This window comes from Thamnophis elegans, chromosome 1, assembly GCF_009769535.1.
Source record: "Thamnophis elegans isolate rThaEle1 chromosome 1, rThaEle1.pri, whole genome shotgun sequence".
Taxonomy (NCBI): Eukaryota; Metazoa; Chordata; class Lepidosauria; order Squamata; family Colubridae; genus Thamnophis; species Thamnophis elegans.
Window position 1 is genome coordinate 164,840,873 of NC_045541.1, and position 22,850 is coordinate 164,863,722.

The window sequence follows — 22,850 nt, forward strand, 5'->3', positions numbered from 1 at the left end:
TTTCCTCCAACCAAGTGTAAAAAGAAGAATAATTTTTTCTTGAGGAAGGGGGCCTTTGCAGCATTGCTGTTTTGCTCTATCCTCTATTTGAGGTTGTGACCCTAATTTGCATTTAGATGTAGGTAGCTGCTCAGGAAGGAAATGCTTTGTGTATCCTAAGATGAGCCCTGTATCCTGCCCAGAATTCTGCTCTTTCTTTCCTCCTCCTACTAGGCAGAAATTACTGAAGAGTCTCTGGAAAGATTTCACATTCTGCTCAGGATGAACTTCTGAACAGCTTTTGCTGCCTCCTTGTGGTGCTTTTTGATTTTGTATCTCTACAATACCTCTGGCCACCCTTGGGAGCTGTTGTCAGAAAAAGAGGCTTTTTCTAACTCACAACATTCAGCTATAGTCTTTAGTGAGGCCAGCCACACACCCGTGAGAAGGGCTGTGGCGTTTCAGGAGACAGTAAGGAGATTGTTGGGAAATGTCACATTTTTAGTATGACTTGTGCACCAGGTTTGGGTGTGGTTGGAGAATTTTGAAAACACAAAAGAAGACTAAACCACTTGGTTGAGTCATGTAAAATACAAACAAGAGTCAGGGTTTTTGTTCTTTTTTGCTGCAAATATTTATTGGAATCCAGCTTACGTGTCAAACACAAGCAAAACAATTCCAGAATAAGAGAAAGTTGTTTCGAGGCAATACATTGTTAAGTAAAAGTCGTTGCTTAAAGAAGTAGATCACTCTCCCCTTTGACTCTGTTAAACATTTGGAATCTGCCTTGTTAAGAAAAATCAATGAGTACTTGATAAAATGCGTAATTCCCAAATAACACTTGGCATTTGTGAAGTGCCTTCATCCTTGTTAGCTAAGTATTCTTCTAGCTACATTATGAAAAATATTTGAGGTAAATATCTTTTTTCTTTTTACCATGGATGGACTGAATATCTCCATAATTGCCCAGAAAGAAAGTGGAGGCCTCCAATATTTCTTGAACAATCCTTCTGGTTTTTCAAAACTTTTCATCATTTAGAAAAGGCAGAGAAGAAAGACAGCTACACCGAAAAAGTTTTCTCTCTGCTATCTTTAAAATCTCTTTCCCAAAATTCTCAGCCAATATGGGAAAAGTTAGTTTATGATCATGTATAAACTCAGTTTTAGGGGAATTAATTGAATTGGTATTCCTTTCCTAAAAGAATCCCAAATCTACTACCTTTTTATATATATCAAATGAAAGGCTTTTTGTCCACACACATTGCAGAGAGATTATTTAACAGTAAGTGCAGAAGTCAACAAAGTCAAATCTGATAGTTCTCAAGGCAATGATGACAGAAAGAACAGGCATTTCAATTAAATATCTGCTGGCAGAAGAAAAATGGATGTTGAATTGCAAAAGAGACACTTCTGTTTTCTATCCTATCCCCTACTGAGGTTAATTTCTTCATGGAAACATGTGGAAAAAACTATATAGATACTTATGACACTGAATGATCAATCTTCATTTGAAATTGTATTTGCTATTGAACTATCAATGTTACAATTTCAGAAGCTGTTATCTTCCTAACATCTGATCCAATTGAGGTTGCCAACAATCCTATAACAGCAACTAATACATGAGCCGGTGGCTCCTGGTCCATAAGCACCTTCTGAATTTCTTGCACTTTTCAGAAGCCCTCAAAATTACTACTGAAATTTAGCAGCAAATTGCCAAAGAAAAGAGAGGTGCTATTTTGTCCTATTAAATGCTCGTCAAAGACTGCAATAAAGATATTTGATTTCTGATGATTATCAGCAGGAAGGAAAACAAAATGTGTGCAAGATGATTGATAGGTTTATCATATTCCCCCAAATTAAATATACATACAAACCAGGATACATAAAATGAAGTCACCAAAATCCCAGTCTCACCTCCTTTTTTACTGTGGCTTTGATACCTCAAAAGTTCAATCTCTGTCCTCCCAAAATTGCCCGTTCTTGATTTAATCCTATGGCCTAATAATACATGGGAATTCTTGTCATGCTTTTATTCAACAGGGCACATGACAAATAATCTCCACTTGCACAAATGACTGACACAGTTCAGGGGCCACAAATCCTTTTCACTGTGCTACATTTACAGTAGCCTTTGAAGAAAACAGTATGAACATATGAAACATGGTGCAATGGGAGTCATGAAACAAAAGGACTGCTTACATATGTGTAACAGTGGCAATTGCATGATGCTACGCGACAGGTCAGATACCACATAGAAACACAGCTCCTCAATGCAGATGGCACAGCAAGCCTCAGTGTGTACTTGTTGGACTTCCTTCTTCAGTGAGGTTTTTGAAATCCATGGACAATGCCAGCTCCTCAGCCAACGGGGGTCTCCGCCATTCTTCCCGGGTTAAGATGTAACCCACAACTGCCCCAAAAGCTATTATTAGGAGGCCCAAGGTGTTGGCAAGGATTCCTTCAGAGACAAAGAGGTTGTAGGTATCCCTGCAAAAGCAGAGGGACAATATTAAGGTTTTTCCATACTTCCACTCATTTTCCTCAATAAATCAATGAACAAGAGTTATTTTCCTTGACTCATTTGTTCAGTTGGGTTCTTTTTATCTAGTTGTACAACTTGTATGGAGAACAGATTAAATTCTGGGTCATATTTATGCAGAAATATTGAAAAGTCAAAAAGGTTCACAATTTTTGAAGCAAGAATTTATATGTTGAGGTGGTGCAGTGGTTAGAGTGCAGTACTGCAGGCCACTTCAGCTGACTACTATCTGCAGTTTGGCGGTTCAAATCTCACCGGCTCAAGGTTGACTCAGCCTTCCATCCTTCCGAGGTGGGTGAAATGAGGACCCAGATTGTGGGGGCAATATGCTGACTCTGTAAACCGCTTAGAGAGGGCTGAAAGCCCTATGAAGCGGTATATAAGTCTAACTGCTATTGCTATTGCTATTCACTTTACAGTTCACCCAGCCATTCTTTCATCCATTCATTCATTTTACAATGCTTATAAAACAGCTCCAAACATAATCAATTCTGACTCTTAAGGGTAGAAACTCTGTGTAAGGAAGAAGAATCAGGGAAGAAATGGAGCCAGGTAAAGGAAATGTCAGGACCAAAAAAATCACTATTTTGATACAAATAATCATCATTTCTGTATCTCTGATACAAGTATTTGATCAAATGTAGTGCCATAAATCAAGAAAACATCATCAAAAGAGACCGGCAATAGCATTTCCCACCAGATGTGCTCCAGGTGTACTGGACTGCATAATAATTCCCAGGCAACATGGCACTTGGCTAGTTGGAAATAGTAGTCCAACCATATTGTAGTTCAAGAGACCTGAAGAATCCAAGATAATCAGGAAGTAAAAATTAAGCAAGTAAAGACTAAAACAATAGCACGCATTTAGCAATTCTCAGGCCTCGGTACTATCGCAGAAAAAGATGTTTGGAAGTTCAACAATTGTATAGAAAGAGATAACCCACTTAGACAAAAAAAGCATAGTTTACATCAGGATGAAGGACAATCACCATGTAAAATATTTGCAAAAAAATGCTGAGAACAGATCACAAATATTCTCACCCAGGTAGAGTCTTAAAGGTAAAGGTAAAGGTTCCCCTCACACATGTGTGCTAGTCATTCCTGATTCTAGGGAGAGGGGCTCATCTCCATTTCAAAGCCGAAGAGACAGCTCTGTCCAAAGACGTCTCCGTGTTCATGTGGCCGGCATGACAAGACGCTCACGGAACGCTGTTACCTTCCCAACAAAGATGGCTTCTACATTTCTACTTGCATTTTTATATGCTTTCGAACTGCTAGGTTGGCAGAAGCTGGGACAAGTAATGGGAGCTCACTCCGTTACGTAGCTCTAGGGATTTGAATGGCCAAACTGCCGACCTTTCTGATCAACAAGCTCAGCGTCTTAGCCACTGAGCCACCGTGTCCCTAGGTAGAGTCTACTCGTTCACATAACATTATGAGATGGTTAATAGATCTGTTAACTTGCTGAGTTTTTGGCTCCAACTTCATTAGCTAAACGTGCAAAACCTCAGTTAATGATTTCAGACAGGGAAGAATATTTGGGGGAAATATCATTAAGAATTTGGGAAAAGTTCAGAGAAGAGCAACTAAGATGATCAAAGACCTGGAGACTAAAATATATGAAGAACAGTTGCAAGATTTGGGTTTGGCTAGTCTAGAGAAAATAAGGGGTTACATGATGGCAGTATTCCAATATTTGAGGGGCTGCCACAAAGAAGAGGGGGTCAAATTATTCTCCAAAGCACCAGAGGGCAGGACAAGAAACAATGAGAGAGAAGCAACCTGGAAATAAAGAGAAATTTCCTAATAGTGAGTACAATTAACCAGCGGAATAGCTTGCCTTCAGAAACTGCGGACAATTCATCAGTAGTCTACAATTCTATTCATAATATAAATGAGCATCAGGAACTGGACAAACTGAAACATCATTATTTTCTAGAATGTTTAGATTGTTTATTTTCCATAAATCTGAATTATACAAGGCAGCTTATATCAGCCATAAGTAACTATTAATATTTCACATTTTTGCTCTCCGCCTAATATCTCAGCCTGCTCTCAACCCAGAAAGCTGAGTAAGCTGAGTAAAGAAGACCCAACAATCATCAAACCAATTTGGTCTAGTTTGGTCAAGTAGTTAAGGCAAGTGGTTGAGCCAGTTTAGCCTAATGGTTAAAGCATCAGCCTAGGAACCAGGAGAGTATGAGTTCTAGTCCTGACTGAGGTATGAAAACAAACTAAGCGACCTCGGGCCACTCCCTTTCTCCTAGTCAACGCTCTCCATTTCACAGAGTTGTTATTGTGTTCAAAATGCAAATAGGAGGAAGGAGTATTATCAGAGGTAGTATTTAGTCGGTTCGGACCGGTTTGGGTGAACCGGTAGCTCCGACAATCAGTTGGCCCTGCCCACCCGCCTCCACTCTATCCTGTCCTTTATTTCCTGCTTTCTATCTCATTCAATCGCGCGGCACAGCTGATTTTCCCTCCCCCTCACTGTTCTACTTATTGTTGCTGACTTGGAAGGTAAGCAGCTGAGCTTCTAAATGCTCCATTTTCAGCGCTGCACACAAGTGCTTTAGGCACATGCGCACACAAAGCGCACACTCACTGAACCGGTTGTTAAACCGGCAGCATCCCACCATTGAGTATTATATATGTTCGTTACCTTTTGAGTTATTTATGAGCCGAGGTGGCGCAGTGGTTAGAGTGCAGCACTGCAGGCTACTTCAGCTGACTGCAGTTCTGCAGTTCGGCTGTTCAAATCTCACTGGCTCAAGGTTGACTCAGCCTTCCAACCTTCCAAGGTGGGTAAAATGAGGACCCGGATTGTTGGGGGCAATATGCTGACTCTGTAAACCGCTTAGAGAGGCCTGAAAGCCCTATGAAGCGGTATATAAGTCTAACTGCTATTGCTAACTGCTATTATATGGACTTCTTTTAGCAACTTGTTGCTCGTTACATATCTTGTAAAACCTCGAAACCCTCCATCTGTTCCTTTGATCAACTTCCCTATGGTTATCACCAATGCTTCTGCCAAAATTTCTCTCATTACTTCTGTCAAATTTTCTCCCTTTTCTTCTTCTACTGGTATTGCTATTTATAAAAATAATAAAGGAAAGATAAAAATAATATTAATTTAAAAAAAAACTGATCCAAACGTAAACACTGTGTGGGCATACATTAACAAAAGCATAACTTGCTTTATTTTGAAGAGTAGCTGTTCCAGAATACCCAACAGAGCAGTTGCAATGGAAAGGATGAGGAGGAAGGCTCCCAGAAAAACATGCTGTGGTTTATATCTACTGCGGACTGAGAACGATGCTCCAGGGAAGAGGAAGATGTAAAATCCAAACAGCCACTGAGGAAGGAAACAAAGCAGAATTCAAATATTACCAATGCTGCACATATAGCAGTTCAGCTCTTCCACTGAACTTAGGCTTACTTTCTCTAGAGCTTGACTAAAGTATCAGAAATATCACCAACCACAAAATAAAACCCTAATGATGGCAAGCCCTGTTAATTTCAATTTAGAGGTCCATATTACCCTACAATTTGAAAAATCTCTTTCTGTAAAAACTTAAAAGTAACCATGGATTGGATCAGATCTTAACTAAGGCTAGTCCTTGACTTATGACCACAATTGAGCCCAAAATTTCTCTTGTTTTAAGCGAGACAGTTACTAAGTGAATTTCACCCCATTTTACCACCTTTCTTGCCACAGTTGTTACGAGAATCACTGCAGTTGTTAAGATAGTAACAACTGGTTGGTAAGTGAATCCCATTGATTTTGCTCATAAAAAGGTCATAAAAGTAGATCACATGATTCCAGGACACTGCAACTATCATAAGTATGAACAGTTGCCAAGCATCCAAATGTTGATCACGTGACAATGGGGATACTGCCACGGTTGTAAGTGTGAAAAATGATCATGTCACTTTTTTCAGTGCCATTGTGACTTTGGATGGTCACTAGACAAAAGGTTGTAAGTCTACCTGTAGTCCATCCTGCCATTTTTCCCATGTTCTGGGGAAGGTCACAAATAAGACACAACGGCAATAGCTTCTCCTATATTCTTCTGTTTTGTTAATGACCAATTTATTAACCAATTTCATTGTATTTAAGTACAATGACAATAAAGATTATACTTATTGACCCTTCAATGGAATTAGTAGAAACCAGCCAATGCTGTATTATGTTTGTATCAGTCTAACCTTCTTTAGAAATCATTGAAGTCACCACTCTAACTTATTAGAGCTTCAAAACAACGTTGTTATGGAATAATATACAGCCTTGTAATCAAGCTTTTAGAACTCAAATGGAAATGCATTTAAAAAGCAGATTTAATTAGGAAAAAAAGCTAGCTATAAAATATAAGCACCCAACTGTTAACACTATTTAAGACCAAGTCAAAAAGGGGAAAATGTCCTTTGAAATGATGTGAAAGAAAAATATGTTCAGTCAACATAGAACATAGAATAAGAACCTAGATAAAATTGCCAAATTATATTGCTCCTAATCCATCTGATCCGTGTCATGCTTCACTGTTTGTGTTTCCTAGCAGTACCAGATCCGAAAGAAAATTTAAAGTTTAAAGATGGCATTGTCATTATGGACTGCAAGAAGAAATGAAATATACAATTTGTCTAGTCTGCTGGAGAATTTATTTCCAAGTGGAATTAAATAGAGGGGACAATTTCATCCTACAATTGGTGGTATAAGAGCACATGGCCCAGACAGCAGGGACTAAGCCTCTTTGTTAAAGTGACAACACTGGTATCTTTCTTCCAGCAAGGCAGTGTGTTAAAAATTGCTAGTATATAGGCCCCAAAATATTTTGCAAGAAGACGATTGCAGAGCTGTTTAGCCAGGGCAAAAGGTTTACTTGGGTTTTCCATCAAAGGAAACTCCTAACATGATCTCTCTGCAAATCAATATCATTTACTGATTGGCAATTTCTTTCGCTTTGGGGGAAAACAAAGAATGCAGGGCTATTAGAAGTAGGTCAATATATTCTCTCTTTTCTTTCCTCCAAGTTCTTCTTAGAAGCTGAATCAAAAAATTTAAATGATGTCAGAAAGAACAGGACCTCAGAGATGAATATATGGAGCAAATTCTGTATCTTGCACTACTATAAACGACATTATAACTCAAGTCTGCATACATGGAATGAGATTTTTTTTTGCTTCAACACACAATATTTTACTTTCATTTACTCTTAACACTTGGCATTGAATGGCCTATTCTTAAATTTTGGAAAGGGTGTTTCCAAGCTTACTTTACTATCTTTTTACCATCCTTAATAATTTAGTAACATGTTCACACTTGGTCACTATACTGCTCACTACATTTAGATCAGGGGTGTCAAATTCAAGGCTCCAGGGCTGGGGCCGGTCATGGGGGTGCTTAAACCTGGCTCACAAGGCCAGCCTAGAAATAGCAAAGGACCGACCCACAGTGCCTCTGGCAGCCAAAATGGGGTGGGGGAACACACAACCCCCCCTTGCCCCATTTTTGGGTCTTGATGGCTCCTGCAAAATTTTGCTGGCCAAAATAGGGTGCGGGGTGCACATCCCCCATTTTGGCCAGCAAGTGTTGCAGGAGGCCGTCCAGCCCGAAAATGGGAAGGGGCATGGTCTATGCAGACCCCCTTTGGCCAGCAGGGTGCTACTGGAGGCAACTTTCCTGTCTTCTTCCCCCCCACACCCCAGCCAGCCCATGGAGAACTACAATGCTGATCTGGTCCTCAAAGAAATCCAGTTTGACACCCCTGATTTAGATTAAAAAGCACTGCTTCCACATGAGACTCCTATAGGAGCTCATTTGTGACAAGTGGTCAAGCTACTGCCTCCGGAGTGCAAAAAAACGGCCCTATGGGCAAACAGGAAGTTCGGGAATGGACTTCCGGTTTGCTCATAGGCTCGGTTTAAGCCGTCCGGAGGCTTCAGGGACCTTCGGGAGGCTTCCCTAAAGCCTCCGGAGGACTAAAAAGGACCCTACGAACAAACCGGAAGTCACTTCCAGTTTGCTCGTAGGGTGAGTTTAAACCCTCTCTACGAGCAAACTGGAAGTGACTTCCAGTTTGCTCGTAGGGTCGTTTTTTGCCCTTTGGAGGCTTCAAGGAAGCCTCCTGAAGGTCCCTGAAGCCTCCGGAGGGCATCCGGGGGGTGGGGGAGGCTGTTTTCGCCCTCTCCAGGCTCCTATAAAGCCTCTGGAGCCTGGGGAGGGCGAAAAAAAGCATGGAAAATGGGGGGAGCACCTCTCATGAGTGCATGCGCACTGGGGGAGCGCATTGCATTATGTGTGCAGCACGCCCATGCATGACCCCCCCCTGCGCTCCCCCTCCCTTATGGCACAGGAGTAAAAAAAGGTTCACCATCGCTGTTATAGTGCAAGGTATGAAATTTGCTCTTACCATTCTTTCCTGAGGATCTAGGCTTACTAAAGCTATTTGATAGCATGGAAGTCCCTTCGGGCAAAATATATTGACTTAAATATTTATACCTGAAGGTACACCAAGAGAAGTTCATTTCAAAGCCCCCTATTTGATGCTTCACCTCCTCAATGCAACTTCCTTCTATGGTCCAGATTTCAAATAAAAATCTAAAAGAGGAGAGGACCCTCAGACCAGCTAGTCTACTTCCCTGCCTTCAAGCTTTTCATTAAGCAGATACTCCCTAGGGCAGAAGGATGTTCTAAAAGGCATTTAGGTAACTCCAAGCATGCTTGTTCCACAAGCTCACCATTGTCAGCCTCTGCTTTGCTGCTGCTTTGGCTGCCATTGAAACAGGGAGGGGGGGGGCATGGTATTTGGGAAGGGAATCATTATGTGCTGGCGGAAGATTCTAGATGCTAGCCTGACCATCTCATTGCACGTGCGGAGGAAGGGAGTTTCCCGCCAAGGTTAACTGTCCAGCATTCCATCCTGGTGATGTTTTTTGAAGATATCTCCCACCTGACAGTTGGGTGAATTATAATTGGACTATGGACTGGGGTACCAAGGGGAGGGGATTGAACTATACATGATATTCTTTGCTTTCGCGCCTAATTAACCAGATTCAGCTTTGCTTCGCTACTATTTGTTTATAATTAGTAAAAGTACACTTAGTTTCAAGCAAATGGAGTTGAGTGGTTTCTTTCCTGATTATTAAATGAAGTAGCATCTGACAACCATGTGCAATTAGCCCACCTCACCTGTGCTAAGTAGAAGCCAAATGCAATGATGCCACACCAGCTGTGCAGGCTGTACATATCTGGAAAACCTTGATTCTTGTGGTGCTGGAAAACAGCAATCAGACCTAAAGGGAAAGAGGGCAGGCAAATTCCTTAGAAAACTCCCATTCTCTTCTAACATACCACTATCTGCTCCATAATGTTGATACTACTCTAGGAATAGTTGGGAAATAGAAGAATAGCAGGCCCACCCTTATCTGCGGCGACAAAAATGGCCCTTGGCATTCCAAATCTTTCCAAGCCAGAAAACATGTTCCAAAATCCCTTTCGTCTTTTGGTGACAATGGAGGACATCTTTCCCCAACCTACAGTAACTGGGGGCCAGGGATAGGAGAGGGATTTTCATTGCAGCCTTTAAATAAAGACTAAAGGATGGGTTTGAGTTGCACAGGAGGACCTCTTCCAACCAAGTGGGAAGAGAAAAATTCTAATAGAAAGAGCAATTTGATTGTTGCCTAAAAGATCTAGGCATTTCTTCATTGGATATGTACAACTGGCTGGACAATCATCTATCCCAAAGGCTGTTATTTGGATTTCTGCACTGAGCAGAAGGCTGAACTCAGTAATGATCAACTTGAAGGAATTTTTAGCAGGGACCCTTTGTAGTGACATGGTTATCCGTCCCCTGTTAGCAGAGTTTCCATCAAGTCAAATTCAACTCCTAGCAAATATGCATATATCTGTCCCTCCGTTTCCCTTGGTAATAATATTAAATAAATTCCCATTAGCTTTTTTTAAATTCCCAGGCAAAAGTGGCAAAAGAGACCTCTTTCTTTCCCCGTTTTTAACAATATAAGAATGGAGGATACACTACATACTAAAATATCAGTGCAAGCTGAAAACAAGCCATCAGTGGCATTGTTGTGAGAGGAAAATGGCAGGCAGGCATAGTCACACTTTGCTCCACCCCACCCCAACCATTCCAGTATAAATACACTTTAGATAGGTAAAGAAATGCTGCCCAATGGTTTATTCTTCAGGAGAGGCAGAAAATGTTGCATCTATGGCTTACTAAAGAATAACACTGAGATAGAAGCTCTCGAGTAATCTGTGAGCCTAAGATCAATAGGAACATCAGTGATGACCAGCTTAGAAAGTGTGACAGAAGGCTCCCAGCCAGGTTCATTGTGCCTTACCAACCAACGCAATGATAAGTGCAAAGAAATGGATCAGCCCGTGGAGGATCTTCGTGGATTTCTTGCTCTCATTCCTGAAGACACGGTAAACCAGAAGGGCTGGTGGATAAGAAGAGGAAATAGTAATGAGGTGGGTATCTGATCAGTTTCCCTCGCTTCCTCACTTTCTTGCCCGAATTGATTGCAGCCTTTGGGTTATTAAGCAAAAGCATTTCAACTGATCCAAGGACTTTCAGATGGCTATAATTTGAGCTGCTTCAGGGGTTTTATTATTTGTTTTATGTCTTTATGCATATCAGTTTCATGGGCACAAATTAGAAGCGTGAGATTTGAATATTTTAAATAAATATATGCAGCCAAGGGGGAACTTAAGGCAGCGGTAGCTACGCAGCTCCCATTCTACAGGCTACCTGACTGATTTGAGAAAAGATGGATCATGGTTGTCAATGGCAACGGGAAGGAGGGGTGTAAACGCAGCAGGAGATCACCAGAGGAAGCATACCGGGGACTCCAAAGACTGAAGACAGGTGCATTATTTTTCTGCGCATGCAGATTGAGGGTCTCTGTGCTCCAACTGCTAACGCTCTTTCTCTTGCCTTCCATTGCGAAGGCAATGCCTTCCTCTTGCTCCCTTTCCACAGATTAAACAATCGACACTGGAGTGCACGAAGAGCAGAAAAAAGTCTGCTTATCCCACGAGCATCAACAATGACCAAAATGTTCCTGGCAGTTTCCCAATGTCTTTGTCCCTTGCTTGCTCCTGAATCATTAGAAGCTCTATGTCAAGTAGGCAAGTGAAAGGATTCTTAGCAATGCTATAAATGGGACACAAGGCACCTGATGCTCTACCGCCTGTCCAAATATGGGCAAGCATAATTTTCTTTTCAAAATGGCAAATGATTTGCAAGGAACTTTTCCCCCCATCTGATCGGGGTTCTGGGTTCAGCTCCTTTTAGGATGTGCTCTATAGTAACTGATTCTCTAAAACGTACACACACACACACACACACACACACACACCAAAGGTGGGTTGCTCCCGATTTGGCCCGGTTCGGCCGAACCAGTAATGGAATTCAGGCCTGGGTCGCAGAACTGGCAGTGACCCAGGCCTGCCACACCCCCGAACCAGTTCCCTGCATGTGCAGTTCACTGTAAATTGTGCTGTGCATGCACAAAGAACAATATTCTTTGATTCACAGAACAATTTACATTGAACAGCTCATGCGCACGCAACACGTCTGGTGCGTGTACTCGCTTTGCTCACACGTGTGTGTATTGCACGTGGGTTGAGAACCGGTAGTAAAACTGGCAGCAAACCACACACACACACACACACACATTCACACAGAAACAACTAGGTAAAATTTTGAAATACTGTATATACCAAGCTGTCAAAAGTTATAACTGGCTGCTAAGCCAAATCATAACTTGGGGGGGGGGTGTCCCCAACTGGAAGGAGGGGAGATGCAGCTGGAAGGAGGGGAAACCTCCTGAACCTCTCTGAGCCCTTCTCATTTGTGGGAGAAGCCAAAAGGTCTCAGCCAGTTTACCCCCATTCCAAATTAGGACTCCAGCCACACCTAATTGTGTCTCTTCCCTTGGATGACAAGCCTCATCCCCATGCCTTGCATGCGATAGCTTCCTGTCAAAGCAGACCCCACATTTCTTTCAAAATTCTTACCATCTCCTTGAAGAAACACCATGCCGATGACCATGCACAGGGGGTGGACGTTAAACAGTAGTTGAGAGCTGTCCCAGGCAACGCCACCTCGATACTGTCCGATCCAGGCTGCCATCACCGTGATGACAGCAAGACCCAAGATCTGTGAGGCGGCCACGACATAGGTCAGTCCAATAGGGCTTGCAGGCCTGGCAGGAGTCTCATCCATCTTTGGGCGTTTTCCCAAATGACTCTTGAGCTGCCAAATTTGGAAAGAGAGAGGGAAGAAAATCAACACCCAAATATATTTTTTCTCCATCTTGTCCCATTACGGATTTTTCTTCCCTTTCCTGGATTAGGAGGCCAAATGGGGGAAAGAACACTGAGCAGCTGTTACCCCTATATCACTGAGACCTTTGGCAAGGGTGAATAAGATCCCTTCCTTCTTCACATCACCTTTTACCTTTATCTTTTATTGTCTGTACTGTAATTTGTTTGTTTGAGCCAACCAGAGTTACTGAGAGTTAGGTGGTATATACACAGGTAGTTCTCAACTAACAATCGTAATTGAGCCCAAAATTTCTGTTGTTGAGTGAAACATAAGTGAATTTCGCCCCATTTTACGACTTTTCTTGCCACAGTGGTTAAGTGAATCATTGCAAGGGTTAAGTTAGTAACACAGTTGTTAAACAAACCACTCGAATAGCTTCAAGCTGAAGGCAAACAGTGGACAGGAGTACTTTAGCCCTCTGCAGTCTCTCTCAGGGTCAGCTGTTTGCTGGATAGTAATCAGATAAGGAGTTAGAAGAAATACATGAAAAGGGTAACAAAACAATAGCTTGGCATGCATTTAGTCCTCCAACATCAGGCTGAAAGCTGCTCTTTATAAAATTTATAAAACAATATTTTCCTAGGACACATATTTCAGACACTATAATGTTAATGTTATGTTCTTCAGGTTTTCTTAAAAATAGCTTCTGTTGAAAGTCCTTAGTTCACCATTAAAATTTTAGTTATCTAGTTAACACCTTAGTTAAGAATCTGGCTTCCCCATTTGACTCTCGGAAGATCGCAAAATGTGATCGTGTTACCCCGTGACACTGCAACCATCATAGATATGAGTCAATTGCCAAAAGCATCTGAATTTTGACCACATGCTCATGGGATGCTGCAGTGGTCATAAGTGTGAAAAAAAATAAGCCACTTGTTTCAGTGCCGTTCTAACTTCAAACGGTCATTAAATGAACTGTTGTAAGTCAAGGACTACCCATACAAGTTTAATAAAGTAGTATGGTTGGTAACACAGTCAGCCAGATTTTTAGGCTACATTTGGCATTTCTGTCCACCTACCGAGGCGTTCCCAAGAACCTGGGACAGGCAGATGTTATTGAATATTATTAAAGGTTATCGCAAGATGTAAACTGTTCAAAGTAAAGCTGCTTTTATCAATTGACTGATGTTGTCAATGCTTGTGGTGTTAAAGTGGTGCAGCAGATGATACAGTTGTTGTTATGTTTTGTATTTCAAAACGGAGGCCAGGGAGGGAGGCCACGCGCGACCCTCCCAAACTCAATTTTCGCTAACAGAAACACCGTGAACCGGTCCTTCACTGTTTCCCAAGTGGCCTGTGGTCCATATCTAAGCACCCCGCAGGCTGAATGCGGGCCAGAGGACTTGAGTTTGATACCTCTAGTCTAGAGGTTTAAGATGGAAGTGCATGGAATACAGTATTGTGGTTTGTTTGTTTTTTCAGGAAAACTGATAGCCAGAAACAGCGGCCCACTTATTGAAGGTGGGGAGAAAAATATATTTGGAAAGAAACAGTGCATGAAAGAAGGACTGATACTAAAAGATCTTTATCAGTAAACCACACAATTTCTAGTCAGAGACAGAGGTTTTATTGAATTAAAATACCTAACTAGATTAAGATAATTGGCTTAGTCTTGTTTCTGTTTCTGGCAAATGCCAGCTCCGTGCTGTGCAACATAACCTTCAGGGTGAAAGTGAAAAAAGATGTAAAGATTCAAACCTGGAAAAACAGTGACATTACTGAATCCAATTCATTAGTACCCAAATTGAGGGGACTGGCCTTCTTCACCACGATCTCACAAAATGTGCAATGGTGAAAATGCTGGATCAGGAACAGGAAGATTCGGGTTTAAGTCTACCATCAGCCAGGAAATATCATTGGTTGGTTCTAAGCTAGTCACTTGTAGCTCAACCAACATCACAGAACTGCTATTGCATGGAAAAGAAGAAGAAGAAGAAATGATGCATTCTGCTTTGAACTCTTGAATAAAAGGTGGGCTGTTAATCTCATAAAAGCATGAGTAAGATTAGGCAACAATTTTTTTACCCTGGGGGGGTAGATCTGCAAGTATAAGATGTCCAGGCATTATTATGAAACATAATACATTTACTAAAACCTAAAATGCTAAAAATGCTTGTGGCTATCTCCTTTTCTCTCTGTGGAGGTTGCTCTCATATTCAGTCTCCGTTCTTCCTTCCTTCCTCACTCACTCACTCACTCCAAGCCCTTCCATCATTTTGTACATGTGAAGGGGGGAGAAAAGAAATGGGGAATAAGATTGTAAGATGCCCTATATACTGTATTTTTCGCATAAGTTTTTCCCCCCCAAAAAAGTGGGTGGAAATGTCTGTGCATCTTAGAGTGAATACTGTGATGGTGGGAGGGGGTTGGTCACTGCTGAGCAGCTGATTGTCGGTTGGATCGGCCTCTTAGAATACCGCGTATTATAGATGATGGGGATTGCCGCTGCCACCTATCGCAGCTGCCTATCACTGCCACTGTTCGCTACCGCCAGGGAACAATGAAGCAGCTGATTGGCGGTTAGATCAGTCTCTCAGAATACCACCAATCAGCTGTTCTAGGCAGTAGGGATCACCACTGCCGTTCGCCACAAATAGCGGCAGCAGCAGTTGGTGATGGCGGCAAGGGGCGGTGATCAGTGGCAAGCAGCGATGGCAAGTAGCAAGCGGCGGCGGTGATAGGCAGTTGCAATAGGTGGCAGTGGCAATCCCCATCATCTAAAACAGGTGGTATTCCAGGAGGCCGATCCAACCGACAATCAGCTGCTCAGCAGTGGAGGCTCCAGCATTCCCCAGTGGTGGCAACAGCTCAGCTCAGTTGACCGATGGTGGGTGCAGAGCCCTGACGAGCCACATGCTGGGGCTGCGATAACGTGCTGAAGCTGTTTGCTGTTTGCTGCAAGGATGCTAGCCAGATGAATACCGGATGGCTGCTGGGAGGCAGAAGCAGATTTTTTTTCTTGTTTTCCTCCTCTAAAGCTAATATACATCTTATGGACCAGTGCATCTTATAGTGCGAAAAACACGTATGTGAGCTGCAGTCACTACCAATGGTATGAGATGCCCTTGTAAAGTTAACAAAACATTCACAGCAAGCTAAATTGGCCCACAGTGATGACAAAAAAGAAGAATCAGTCAGGAACCATGTGACCCAATAAACCAAATTGTTTATATTCAATGAGCCTGTCTCCAAAACAGTGTGGCTAGGAAGCTGACCTAGTAGGAAGGGATAAATAATTAGAAAGTCATCCAGATGGGTTTATCAAAAACAATCCAACATCATGCTGCAATTTACACTGGATCTGTTCTAATTTTGTCTTCTCTTTGAAATATAATAGCCCAGAGGTATACAAATTGAGGTTCTACTTTTGATCAGGGCTGCCCAGCAAGTTGCCAATGCTTGCTAAGAGCCCAATGAATGTTGATTTATCATCTGCATATTAATACATTTATGTTGTATCTTTAAAGAGATTTGATTGCTTTGAGCCAGCCAGATTTTGGCCACAATAGGGCTCTTCTACCTGCCAAACTTTTATGTCTAACCAAACTCAGCCTTCATCATGCCTACTCATTTCTTTATTGATTTAATTGTCTGTAAATTAAGACATCCAATGTATAACTTTACATGACTGATATGTAAAGATGGGTCACTTATTCCCTTCTCCGCCGGTACTCCCTTCCCTCATTATAGTAGTAAAGCATAAACAACAGAAAAGCAGGTTGAGCAAAGGAGTAGCTACATTGGGAAGTGAATAATGTCAGGGCCAGGCAGAGTAGGAAAAAAAATCCTGTTTAAATTTTATGGAAAACAGTTACATTCAACAGGCAAAAGACAGAGAGAGGAAAACTATTGTTTTTCCTTACACACATCTATCAACAAGAATTGAAAGAATAAAAGGCCTTCCGGAAAATGACATTTTTGAGCAATTTGCCTTGTCATGCTTCCCATCTACAGATCTGGCATTAATATGGTGATGCCGTAAGAGACAAAGCTGATTTATCAGCCCCTTTTTCATTGGGGAAGGCAATGAGATTCCCCCCCCCCACACACACACACACACTTTAAATACATGTATAAAGTCTGTTTCCAGTTTTTGGTCGCATTATTTGAAAGACACCAGGAATGGCTTAAAAATGGGTAATAATATATTATTCAAGAGGTGGCTACACTAGTCCAAACATACAACGAATACATAACCTTCCTCGTTACTTGATATAGAGAACCTGGATTTCTCACTCGTCTTTCCCTTTCCTATTTAATCTGCTCAACCCAGAGGAGGAACCAACCTAGAATTAAGAAGAAATTTCCTGACGATTTAGAACAGTCAGTGGAACGACTTGCCTCCAGAAGTTGTAGGTGCTGCAACGCTGGAGGTTTTTCAGAAGAGATTGGACAAGGATTTGCTGTAAAAGATACAGGGTCTCCTGCTTGAGAAGGGGTTTGGCTAGAAGATCTCCAAAGTCTCTTCCAACTCCTGTTATATATGTGAATATGGGGAGTGACCAGGACGGTAAAAGATACAAACAATGTGGTACTTTGGCTGCCCAATAAATTCCTCTCTGATGATTGCAAAACACATTTTTCACTTAGGATTGCGTTATGAAATCATATGGACAAAAGGAATTGATTCCTTCCTTCCTTTCTTCCTCTTTGCAGCTCTCTTCTTTCTTCTTTATCTTTCCTGACTTTTGTTTTTATTTGTATGTTATCTTATAACAAACTTTAATTTAAAAGAATACAAAATAAAATGAATTATACGGACAAATATAGAAAGTCCAGGGGAGATCACATATCCATAGCAGCGGTGCAGACGGGAAATTTAACCAAGAAATGGGAAAGATGTATATGCAGACACAGAAAGACTTCAACAGAAAACAGAAGGTAATATGAATCATTATCCCAATGGTATCCCATACTGGGTAGAAAACCACAATATGTTGCAAAGGTATTTCACTTACTCATTGAGTTAAAGGGATCTACTAAAAGTGGAGTGGAATATAGCCAGTAATCTTCTTGGATAATAAAAGAACAGGATGATATCTTGTTTTAAAAACCAAGAGAATCATCCCTAAAGACTAATATTACAAGTTGCAACATGATCAATAGCAACAAAATCAAAACCAAGCAGAGCAGGATGTACTGGGTTGTAGATGAAGAGTTAATAATATATTATTATTCCAAAACATTGCAGACTAAGTCCACCTCAATAAGGTTCTCTGGCTCTTGTCTATTTTTAAAATATATCACATTTATTTTTCTAAAACTGCAATTCCCTACTATATCAATTAGATACAGAAGAATCAACAGGTTTCTTCCTGTGCATTACTTCTCTATCCATTAGCAGTATAGAGGAGGGGGAAATGCAGTAGATGAAAAAAAAATTCTTTTATTCAGGACCTTTTTCAGAGATGAGACAATAGAGATAACTGCTCCAAATTGACAAAGGTAGAAGACCCACTGAAATTTGCTATTTTAAAGGATCGATAGGATGAATACTTTTAAAAATATAATCTCAAGAGTTATTTCAAGCACCAACCTTCAGCCTCATCTTTATTAACACGTATGCCAGCAAGATTCAAATGGGCAACTGGTTTCCTTCATATTAAACACAAAGAGTTGTTGCAATCCTGTAATAATTTTGGAAGCCTTAGAACAAAGGTAAGCAAGCAGAAATAGTAGCAGGAAGCTTTCTGGTAAATCCATGTTTTTTTTTATCTGGTTATATTGCCATTGGCCATCATTTTCATTGCCATGGCAATGCTTTTGCAGTCACAGGAGGTTTTTAAGGTTCCTATTTTGCTCATTAAGAATAGAAAGAACCTCGGTCCCTATTTGCCATTGATTTCACATCTTGCAAAAGAATGGAGAATTGCAATGGCAAGAGAAGGTGCACTGAGAAGGAAATTAGGACTAGGGTCAGATTAATTTCCTAGGTTTCCCAAAGTCATTAAAAAGATTGATTTCTTATTGCTTCCACTCTACATGCCATCTCAGATCTTTTAAACCTGATCTTTATCGTCAAATGGGGGGAAAAATAAACATTGCAATATGCCAGGAAGAAAAATAAGCAAAAAAAAGTCTCTATTCCATTTGCCCCACCTTCATTTTCAAAAGCAATATGTTTAAACATTAAGAAGACTTTAGGAGGTGAAGTGTCAACAATGCGCACTAGACTTTCTTGTTCACAAGCCAGAAATAAAACAAACAAAATTGAGATACTTGGTACCAGTTGTTTCAAATTTTGAATCTTTAATCACTTCCTTTAAACTCAGGCGAGACATCCATTCTCATTCATCCTCCTTTTGCAAATTCCTTTAACTTTTATACCAGAAATTACGTACGCTGCTGGACTACTATTGTCTTTCCTCACCAAAGAAACTATTCAATTGAGTCCCATAGATAGGATGCAGATTATAAAACACTTACTTTTTTACGCGATCTCAGTTCCAATTCCAGGTGAGGGGGAGGGAAACACCTCCTCAGTGCCTAGCTGAAGATATCTTTTACCCAAGCAATTCAGAATTGAACTCTGTAGACAACCTTCCTCTTCCTTCACTGTGCTGATGACTCATACTAATCGCCCCTCCTGTCACTCCAGTTTCAGAAAGAGCACCTGGAGCAAAATTGATCATTAAACTCTACGACAGACAGACAGCAACTTGTAACCTTTTCTGAACTGGGCAACCCAGAAGTGTACAGGTTTCTGTTCCTTGCTCATCCATTTCCTTTCTTCTGGTCTCCAAGCAGAATCTTATATTTGTCCTTTCTCCCAGCCAGCAATTTATGCTGAACTCAGTCAAGCATTTCAAATGGTTTTGTAGGAGAGAACCGTGTCCAGGTAAGTTAAGGCTTCCATTCTTAAAACGTGGCAGCCTCAGTTAGCTGATCACAGCCGCTAAAGTTTAGAATTCCACCTTTAGCTAACAGTGCACTTAATTTTTATCCACCCTTAGGAGGAAGGAAATGAGTAAAGGACAAAGGAACATACTTTTTTCCAAAATAACAAAGAAATCGAGTAAAAGGCCAAGCACAATCAGGGAGGGGAAAGCCCACAGGATAATTTAAGTTTCACTTACTGCTATTTGAACAGAGTTTCCTTACCTGGTTTTTAAAAAGTTGCTCTGCAACTTTATATATGCCAGCAACACAGCTGTCTTGTGATCAGATACCTCAGCTGTAATGTGCGTGATGTTCCTGTGCCTCCTTTCAGAAAAAAAGGGTTTGCTTGTTTTTCAGAAGTTGTATAACTTATTTATGTTATTATTAAGCTTGTTAGTAGCGGTGTCTATGGTTAAGTTTTCCTAAGCAAGTGGGTGAGAAAGGCATCTCAAACAAGTACATAAAAATCAATGGTGTTTTGTTTTTGTTTTGTTTTTTACTTTAAGTCCCAGCTCAACTTAGCATGTCAGATTCATAATCGGCAAGCCTTAATTGTACACAAAAGATTTTTCTTCACTTTCAGGAAAATCTCTGTGAACTGCTGGCTTATACCCTTTCCACTCTTGGACTGGGCTAGACTCAAACATGTCAATCATCACGGATCACCCTGCTAACTACCAATCAGAGCTGAAATAAAGGAAACAACCACCTTGTTTCTTGTTTCTCAGCACAGATGGAGAACAAGAAAGCCAGCGAAGCGACCACATTGAGAAAAGAAAGGCATAATTGTGAAGTCCTTCTTTTATTCAGGATGGTTCTATCTCCCCCTTTTCAAGCTGACATGCACAAGAGGGTTTTTTTTTCCTTCTGCCTCCCTGGTTAGATTGTCACAACAACCCCGCAGGGTAGAACAAACAAGGAGGGCGTGGTTTTTAAATGACCAGGAAGGCTGGAAAGACCCCAAGAGGTTTGCGGGTTAAGGGAAGGAGGCTCTCTCCCATCCAGTTATACCTGCCGAGCACGTGAGGACTCACCTCACCTGGAAGTGGCTTCAGCTCCCGCAGACCGCCAGCCAGCTGCACCTGTCGGCCCGCTGAGCACCCCCCCACCTCCGATTCCCAATAGTCTTCTCCAAAGCCGACCGATCCACCTTGCGTTTCCTGCGGATGGAGAGGAGGACAAAAGAGCCACGTTGCCACAGAAACCCCAGTAAATCGCGCTGTGCTGGGCGAGAGAGCCAGCAGGAGAGAGAGAGAGAGAGAGAGAGAGAGGCGAGGCGAGGCGGACGCAATTGGGAGGTTCCGGCCTGAAACAAGTGGCTCGCGGGACACTCGCGCGTTTGGGCTCCCTAAGATCGCCCCGGGTGGCCTGACCGCCCCAACTCTCCAATCCTTTTGCTGTTGTTGTCGTTGTTATTGTTGTTGTTGTGTAGCTTTCTAAGGGGCTTGGCTTGTTCTTTAGTATCAGAGCGACTAAGAATCAGCTGCCCCTTGGAAGATCGTGGGAACAAGATGGTGCTCTTCAGACGCAACATTTGTTGATGCATTTATACCGCGCCTTGTCTAAAGTGGTGGTGGTTGTTGTGCAATCGCTAACTCGGGTCCGACTCTTCGCGACTCCATGGGCCATACTAACTCCAGCCGCACTCCTATCTTCCACAGTCTCCCTGAGTCTACCTAAACAGCCCCCCCCCCCCCCCCCGACAATATCTAACCAGTCATATCTCTGGAGATTCTCAGTCATCCAGGTCACTTTGTCCCAAAGGATGATTTTTTCAAAAGGCGACTTCATTTGTTTGTTTGTTTTTGTTTTCTGGGTTTTTTTTCCCCTTGCTCAAAGGCTTTCTGCTTCTTATCCAAGAAACATCTTCAAGAAAAAAACAAAGGAAGTCCAGTCACCAGTCCAGTTTTGAAAAAAAAGCACCTTTGGGAATATCTAGCCATCCCTTCTCCTTTTGCCTTCAATATTTCCCAATGTTAGGATCTTTTCCATGTACCTTTTGCATTTGGTGGTCAAAGTATTTGAGCTTCAGCTTCAGTATCTGTTCTTTCAAAGGATAGTCAAAGTTGATTTTTTTTTTTTAGCATTGATTTTTCTAAGATATCTCCATGAAAACACTTCTATTGCACTTGGTGGGTTGGGCTGAGAGAGACCAGATCCCAAATCATCGGGAGGGGTCTTTGGTGGTGTGACAGGCCCCCCCCCCCCCCCCCGGCCAGGACTTGAATTGAGGTGTTTCCAAGCCGGATGCTTAAAACCAAACCTCTCTTCTGCACATAGCTGTTTTTTAGAAAGGCCACCCTTTGGGACATCCAGATGTTGTGATGTCTAAAAGACATCTGATGGTTGGCATATTCTACTTTTCATGGGTGTTTCCATGGATGGTTCGCAAATTACACTTTCATAATACTCTGAAGAAATATTTCCTACTCCATAAAATTCTCATTGTATTCATGTTTGTTTCTGAAGTTGCCTCAAGCTGTTTTCCATGACATGCATTGCTACATTTAGTCTGAAAACTGTAGCGATTTATTCAATTTTCTCCGGTTTATACAACACATGGAATCAACGAATCAACAGAAGCAAACTTCAAACAACAGGCTATAGTAGTTAATGGCCACTTTGTGCTGATGGAAGCCACATGGTTCGTCACGACACACATCATTTGCTACTCCTCTCCCCCTTGCAGAAGACTGTCAATATAGCCTCTGTATGGAAAGGTGCCTCTCTAGGACAGTACATTTTGACTTCTGCTACTTCCCAGGTGGTATAGCTAACATTCTGCATCTCTTTCCCTGCCCTTTAAAGCCGTGTTGCTGTACTTGAATGTTTTGTTCATCATCAACAGTCATTCACCAGACCTTAAGCACATGGCCAAAAACATGTTCACACAATATATTAAACCCTAAAGGTGGGTTATCACAATGCAGGTGTTGTGTTCATGTGGCACGAGATGCCTCACTAGTCCTTGGCTACATCAGATACATTTTTTAATGTAGAAAAAGCAAGCCCATGTCTGTGTGTGTGCCTGTGTGCATAAACTCCAAGGATTGAAGACTTGTATGTCAGCTGAAGCGGACAGTCAAACAGAAAATACA

General features: G+C 41.7%; 1 protein-coding gene across 4 annotated transcripts; it reads right to left on the reverse strand.

Annotated features, from left to right (window-relative positions):
* Positions 1 to 1,907: 1,907 nt before the first annotated feature.
* LOC116502869 (cytochrome b561) lies at positions 1,908 to 20,983 on the reverse strand. Of its 4 annotated transcripts, none has more exons than XM_032208871.1 (6): positions 20,792 to 20,983; positions 12,564 to 12,801; positions 10,883 to 10,981; positions 9,708 to 9,811; positions 5,716 to 5,873; positions 1,908 to 2,466 (listed from the first exon to the last, which is right to left on the reverse strand). In XM_032208871.1, exons 2-6 carry the CDS (start codon positions 12,769 to 12,771, stop codon positions 2,271 to 2,273), a joined length of 765 nt encoding a protein of 254 aa, XP_032064762.1. In that variant the 5' UTR covers positions 12,772 to 12,801; positions 20,792 to 20,983; the 3' UTR covers positions 1,908 to 2,270. The 4 variants fall into 4 exon arrangements, with proteins under 4 accessions (XP_032064762.1, XP_032064744.1, XP_032064752.1 ...); XM_032208853.1 differs by having other exon boundaries at positions 20,787 to 20,983; XM_032208861.1 differs by lacking the exon at positions 20,792 to 20,983 and adding an exon at positions 19,975 to 20,068.
* Between the last annotated feature and the right edge of the window lie 1,867 nt (positions 20,984 to 22,850).

Bases quoted from the DNA above. Each gene is read 5' to 3' on its own strand.
- LOC116502869 (XM_032208871.1), bottom strand. From the start codon at position 12,771: ATGGATGAGACTCCTGCCAGGCCTGCAAGCCCTATTGGACTGACCTAT. The intron at 9,812-10,882 runs GTAAGGCACAAT...CTTTCCCTTTAG, and splicing joins ACTTATCATTGCGTTGGTTG to GTCTGATTGCTGTTTTCCAG. The intron at 5,874-9,707 runs GTGAGGTGGGCT...TTCCTTCCTCAG, and splicing joins TTGGCTTCTACTTAGCACAG to TGGCTGTTTGGATTTTACAT.